Source organism: Haliotis cracherodii, unplaced genomic scaffold (assembly GCF_022045235.1).
Source record: "Haliotis cracherodii isolate W230 unplaced genomic scaffold, xgHalCrac1.p SCAF_3, whole genome shotgun sequence".
NCBI classification, from domain to species: domain Eukaryota; kingdom Metazoa; phylum Mollusca; class Gastropoda; order Lepetellida; family Haliotidae; genus Haliotis; species Haliotis cracherodii.
In genome coordinates this window covers 30,798,863-30,805,734 of record NW_027266286.1, presented here as the reverse complement: position 1 = coordinate 30,805,734, position 6,872 = coordinate 30,798,863, and the positions used below count along the sequence as shown (strand labels likewise).

The window sequence follows — 6,872 nt, the reverse complement described above, 5'->3', positions numbered from 1 at the left end:
TAGTAGATTTCTTCAATCCTCTGAAAGTTGTAGTTCCTTTGGGTGAGTAAAAGTTTGGGTATTTATTTTAATTTGTTCATACAAGTATAGATTTCAATCATGCAGCAATAGTATTCTTTCAAATACAAAGTCCTTAGAGTCTTTATGTGCCTTCCTCTATGACACAAATGTGCCTGCCTCTATGACACAAATGTGCCTTCCTCTATGACACAAATGTGCCTTCCTCTATGACATATTCTACATTCAATAAGAGGCCTACAAGGTGATGTGAAACGGGGTTTAATGTTGCGTCCAGGATTATTGCACTTATATAGTGACATGCATGCATTTGTGTGTGTGTGGCTGCTTGTACTATTCCAGACTAATGCCAATTTTATAGAGCTAGTCCACTGAGATTCCATGCCACAGTTTAACAAGAATACCCCAAGCAGATACTGTATACTGACCCTGAGCCAACCAGTCCTTGTTTTAGCCCCACAATGCAACAAGAGGCAGATAGTAAAGGGACCGAAATGACATGATGAGGCCACACAAAAATTAGTCATCAGATTTTAGACATTTTTTTAGGAAATGTGAGTCAGCTGGCATTTTATTTTTAATAATATGTTCAAGGCATCTATCAATGGATGTAATTCACATGCAGGGTGAATGTAGGACAATGTGTGGTGTATTTCATGTACAGAAAGAGGCAACACACATGACCTATTAAATTAGAATAATCTTTCAACTTCCAAATGGCTATATTTAAGGGGAAGCAGTGTCTCAGAAGAACTCATGCCTCGGAATCCCCTTAAGAGACAAAAGAGCAGTTTGTTCTACCCAGACAACTATTCTCCTACATTCCTCAGTGAGGACAATGTTTCCAGCCATATTGAAGGTAATGTGATGCAGAGAGAAAGGTTTTGTAATATGAAGTTATATTGACAAAATACACAATATTTTTCGGAAGGAAAAAAATAAATTTCATACAAGACATACTTCACTCAACTGAGCTGACTTTCTACCATTTCACATCAAGATAAATTATCATGTCTGAGAGTTGTGATGAAGTGCTGAACTAAGGCTGATGTGATATTGAATGTTTTTCTTTCTAATGCAATGATTGTAATTATGATAATAACTGATTATTTTTAAATCTGTCCATAAGAACCACCTGACTGTCAGGATTTACTTTAAGTTCCCCTTTCATGTTAATTCAAACATTAAATGCTCTGATGTTGTGCTGTTCTGTTATTGGAGACAGTGTATGAGGACCAAAGTGGGATTGTTTTATGTTTTTATTCACCTCAAGAGGCATAATTAAATAGAGTAAAATGATAGCTCTGTATAGAGAGGGGTCAGGTGATTGACAGATGCTTCATGAAATATCAGTTTTGAAAGAATTTTACAAGAGCTTCACTCAGTACAGTTGCAAGGAAGCCAGCAATCAAGCATGTTCAGATGTACAGTGAAGTTATGTTTAATTTCCTGGACTTTTCTCTCACCTAGTAGTAAACACAAGAAGTGTTAGAGAGTTTTCAGTAATAGATCAGGGAACAATGTTTCAAAATCATGTGAACATATTCTTTTTAGACCCTAATTCTAATTAAAGCTTCTGAGAACAAACGTTATTTTAGGATAATACCAGGGCACTAGTGCTTGGTAAATGGAAAAATGATACAGATGGTAAAATAAATAAGTACACTGTATGAATTATGGGTTTGTGTTGATCGTTGTAAAGGATAACAGCCTGAATGAATTTTTTAACTGACTTTGTATAATTTTCCAGATGCAAATATGTCAGCTTCAGTCCTGGATGCATCTTCTCTTGATACAAGTACCAGACATTTTGAAAGGTAATGTGACTTAGTTCATGGATTAGCAAGCTCAAGAAGCAGCTCTTGGGAATGCCAGGGAAAAGTGCTTGTTGTAAGAATTGACCAAAGGCGATCAGGTGGTTAGGCTCGGTAACCTGCTTGATTGCTGATTGCATGGATTCTTGCTGGTGCTTTTAGTCACTGTTTTTTTTCTAATTCAGCTTTGACTGTTTACATGCCACTGTGATACAGCTTGGGTATTGCTGGCTGCAGAATTTGCACATTGTCACGTTCTATCAAAATCAGGTACATGTCTAGCCTGGGTGTAGGTTCCAGTGAAATGGCTTTGGAATGCAGTATAACACAGCTGGACACAAAGATAGAAAACTGATCCAGAAGAATTATTCTTTGAATGTTGACCCTTCACTAAATACATCTGTGTCTTATTATGAACTCATAAGTGCTGTTTTGGTTACACTACACCTGTCTCATTCTGTCTTCATATGATTGAACCACAGTGCTTACAACCTGATACTTTAGTAAGATGAAAATAACCAATATGTTCAGTATTTTTCAAGATACCAGAGAGGGTTTTTTTCACATTTAATTGCAGTAGCATATCACAATAATTCAGCATAAACAAGATGCTTCTTGCATTGCAACTTTGCCTTACATGATAGGATGATGACTAAATGACCGCTATAGGATAACTGCAACAATTTCCTACTTTTGAGCAAAAATCCGAAAGGATTTCTGGTTTATATGATAAACATTCAGTTCCATGTTTATGTCTGGATTTTTACATTTATTTTGACTTTCTGTTCAACAGACTGTTTGGTGATGAGAAACACAAAATATAGCATGCTGGATATGAAAATGTACAATAGTAAGTTTACTATTTCACTAGTGAGATCAGCGAGCTGACAAGTCGAGTGGGAGACCTGCAGCACCAGAACCGGAAGCTGGTCGAGGACAACTCCAAGCTACAGCTGCAGCTGGAGGCCCAGGAGGAGAGCATGAACACCATGAATCAAGACTATGTCATCACCAAGAAGAAAATAAAGAGGTGGGCACACAAGAGCTGCCGTCAAGTGTCTACATCATTTACACTGGGTGTCACAAATGAATTATTTTCTACCATCAAGATTAACATATTTCCACTGTTTCTCTCCAGCTTGCAAGAATTGGTTGACCTCCGCTCAGAGACACAGGAGGAAAATGAAGAACTGAAAACAACCCTAACAAAGTACCAAGATAAGCGGAAGGAGCTGGAAAACAGGTTGAATCAGGTTGAAAGGGAAAATACAAGTTTACAGGCACAGATAACTGACTATGAGAGCAAGGTAGGTGATAAGATATTTTGTGTACATAAATTTACCAGTTTGCCAATATGTGTACCATAGTATTGCAGATATAGGCTCATGGGACTAGGGCTGGCTATAAAGATCAATATGTGTTATATCTTTTATGTCCACAAAGTAATCCATAAATGTGTCACCACTCACCAATGGTGTGAAGTATGTTGATTTTTTTCAGACTCTTTTGCATATTTCCTCAAAGTTACTTCTCCGATATTTATCAATAATTGATCAATATTTAGTTAACAATTATCGATCTCTATGATGGATAGCCAGGCCTAATGGGACCCATCAGATATCTGATAGATATACAGAGCTTGGAATTTGTCTGTGTCAAACACCTCAAAAGAGTAACACACAACCCCTCTTTCTTGCTATTGTGGTCATGGAATAATAATAAGTTTGTCAGATCAGGTGTTGAGTACACAGCTACAAAACATTTTACAGTCTGTGCCAATAAGGTTTCAGTGTAGGACAAAACAGGTTACACTGTATTAAGTCAACATATGTTTGTTACCTAGAGCCAGTTTCCTTCAGTCTTTAGAAAGCTTATGTTCTTCTTGACTTCTCTTGTCTTGTTGTGGTATATGAAGGAGATGTGCATGTATAAGAGTTATTGTATGGGTGCTTCCTACACTACATGATCTTCCTTTGATACATGTACAGTCAGAAACTGCTGTCGGTTTTGTTTTTCAGCACACTTACTATCAAGGCCACTTTCATGAATATAGTAGATCTTAAGATATGACTCATGTGAAGAATGTATTTAAAACCATTCCACCATTTCTTGATTAATTGTACATTATTCAGTATTGAAAAAGTCATGCTTGTTGTTTTTTTGTTTACTGAACATTCAGAAATATCCTAGCTATATGATGCCTATGTGGAGCCTCAATCCCTTCTTTTTATGTAAAGTGAATGTTTTGTTTTAGTACATGTAGTAATAACATGAAGCTTCATGGTCTAGTTATGTTCAGAGAAAATTAAGAACCACAACAGGACTAAAATCACTAGATATATTTGGCCAAAGTAGGTAAAAGAAGCAGACCAGGTCCAGGAACAATGTACAGCACAAAAGTAACACAATAAGAAAGTGTATACTTAAACAACTTAAATACAAATTAGCTCAGTTATAAAAACTTAAAGAGAAAATATTAAGTTGCTAGTAGACTGTAACATGTACCTAGCCTATGACCCATCGGGGCATACAACTAGAATATACTGAAGAGAAAAGGTGGTGGGTGAGCAGGGAACAAAAACAAACATGTGTTAGAAGTAGCGCTAAGCCTGCCAATGACACCGGAAAGGCTGTAATTTAAACCATGCGGCTAGGGATGATGGAAATAGATGAGAACATAGAAACAGTCATTATAGGTAGAAACTTGACCCGGAAAAAGTCTAGCAGACCAAAAACTTTATAATCAAAGCTATACCCCAAGTGGAACCTAGCAGACAGAAAACTGTATTAAACAAATCATAAATACGAACGCCTGTACCAAAATAAGAAAGCCTCACACGGACATGCAAAATAAACAGACTATACTACAAACGTTATATGGCAAAACAAATGTTGCTGGGGATCTTACTTAATCATTTTCAATCTACCTACAGAAAATGTGTAATTTAAGATCAAAGTTATTTGTATTTCCATTTATGAATGACCTTAATTTTTACTAAATATTTGTATATAGTCTTTTTATACACTTATAAATGTCATCATTGTTGTGACTCACTGTCTCATGCAAGGAAGCAGCAGTAAATGGGGAGTGAGTGAGTATGGTTTTACACTGCTCTTAGCAATATTCCAGCAGTATCACAGTGGGGGACACCAGAAATGGGCTTCACACATTACCCATGTGGGGGATCGAACCAGGGTCTTCATCGTAACGAGCGAACACTTTAAACACTAGGCTACCCCACTGACCCTCTGTATTTGGTGAGAACATCACACTAGAAACTTTGACATTTTCAGAATTTAACAAATTTAACGACTGCATGGATTTTAATTTTCTTTTGTGGAAAGGTATGCTTTGCTGTTGCTGTATTATCAGTGTATAGTTTCAACTTTAGACTCTAAAATTGTACTAAAGCTTTTGTACCTTGACAACAATGCATTATCCGTGGGAACAGTATTACAGGGAAGGAAATTAACTCAAAAGCCAAACAAGCCCACAGGGCTAGTGGAATTCATTTCTGCTAGCTCTGCAAAAGGTTTCTCTTCCTGATTAAATAAGACTTTCAAAATTCTACCTTTAAAGACTCGAAAAGTGCCAGATGTACAGCGTGGCAATTTGACAGGGGATTGCTTACAGCATTAGTTAAAAAACTTATAGGCCCTACAGGCTAGTAGGATTATAATATTATTAGCCAGAGGTAATTTCTACTAGCCTCCAGCCTACGGGCAAGCATTAATTTCTATCTATCCCTGCAGTATTACCAGCAATGTTGTACATTAGTGGGGACCTGGTGTTCATGAGGTTTGCTGCTATTGTCTTTGAATCTGGGACCCGCTAAAGTTTAACTTTTAACATTAGATTTTAATAATTTTCAACACGGATCAATATAAATAAGATACCTATTTTAGACACCTACACAAAATTTATGCAGTAACAGAAATAGCTATAACTATATTTAAAGTATACCCTTGTTCATGTTGTTATCAGATATTAGACATTATCAGGCTCACTTCACAGTTTTCTGTATGACCTATAGCTGATAATACCACAGCAAGGTGCACTTCTTTGTAATTCAAACGATAAGATAGTAAACATAAGCATTTGATTGAGTCTGTGTTATTGCTACAGAAAGGTAGGTGACTGTTACCTGGAGTGCTGGCAAACTTCTCCATATCAGAAAGTAAGTTTGACATTACACTGTTTTCTGTTTATCTTCATGTTGTGATTTTAGGCAGTTTTGAATAAGATGCATCATAAAACACATTTCACTCATCCACTGATTTATCAGCTACAGTTGTGCATATTCTTGATCCTTCAATCTTATAGGAATTTTGGAGTGGAATGGATCCCATGACCACAGGCTTGTTGTAAGACTTGATCAATGAGGATTGTATGACCAGACTGTGGGTGCATCATGGCAGTGGATCCATTGGGAGGTTCTGGGGGTGGCCCTCCATTGTATTGCTGGTCCAGTGCCAACTGAAATGAGGATTGGGTGGTCACTCTGTCATTATACCCCAATGGCTTTGAATGATTTCTCATGATTCAATCTCTGGTTTGACTGGTCCAGACGCAATCATAGGCCTCTGTGATGTAGCCAAAATATTGCTCATTGCAATGTAAAGCAACATGCAGTGAATCACTCATGCAATGAAACAGTGTACAGGTTTTAGGTAAAGGCTCTAAACCTGTACTGGGTTGGTGGGGTAGCCTAGTTGTGCAAGTGTTCGCTCGTCATGCCGAATACCCGTGTTCAATTTCCCAAATGGGTACAATGTGTGAAGCCATTCGCTGGTGTCCCCTGCCATGATATTGCTGGACTATTGCTAAAAGCAGCCCAAAACCATATGCACTCAAGCACTCACGCACTCACTCACTCACTCACTCACTCACTCACTCACTCACTCACTCACTACTAATTTTGTGGTACCTTGACAACAATGCATTACCCATGGAAACAGTATTACAGGGATGGAAATTATCTAAAAAAACAAACAAGCCCACAGGGCTAGAGGAATTTGTTTCTGCTAGCTCTGCAAAAG

At 37.5% G+C, this 6,872-nt stretch overlaps 1 protein-coding gene across 1 annotated transcript in view; it reads left to right on the top strand.

Moving 5' to 3' along the window:
- Positions 1-774: 774 nt before the first annotated feature.
- LOC139475356 (inositol 1,4,5-triphosphate receptor associated 2-like) overlaps positions 775-6,872 on the top strand; it is a 165,820-nt gene continuing 159,722 nt past the window's right edge. The window contains exons 1-4 of the mRNA XM_071258582.1: positions 775-877; positions 1,769-1,835; positions 2,704-2,862; positions 2,971-3,139. Coding sequence (XP_071114683.1) covers positions 775-877; positions 1,769-1,835; positions 2,704-2,862; positions 2,971-3,139 — 498 coding nt within the window. The remainder of the gene's footprint in view (positions 878-1,768; positions 1,836-2,703; positions 2,863-2,970; positions 3,140-6,872) is intronic.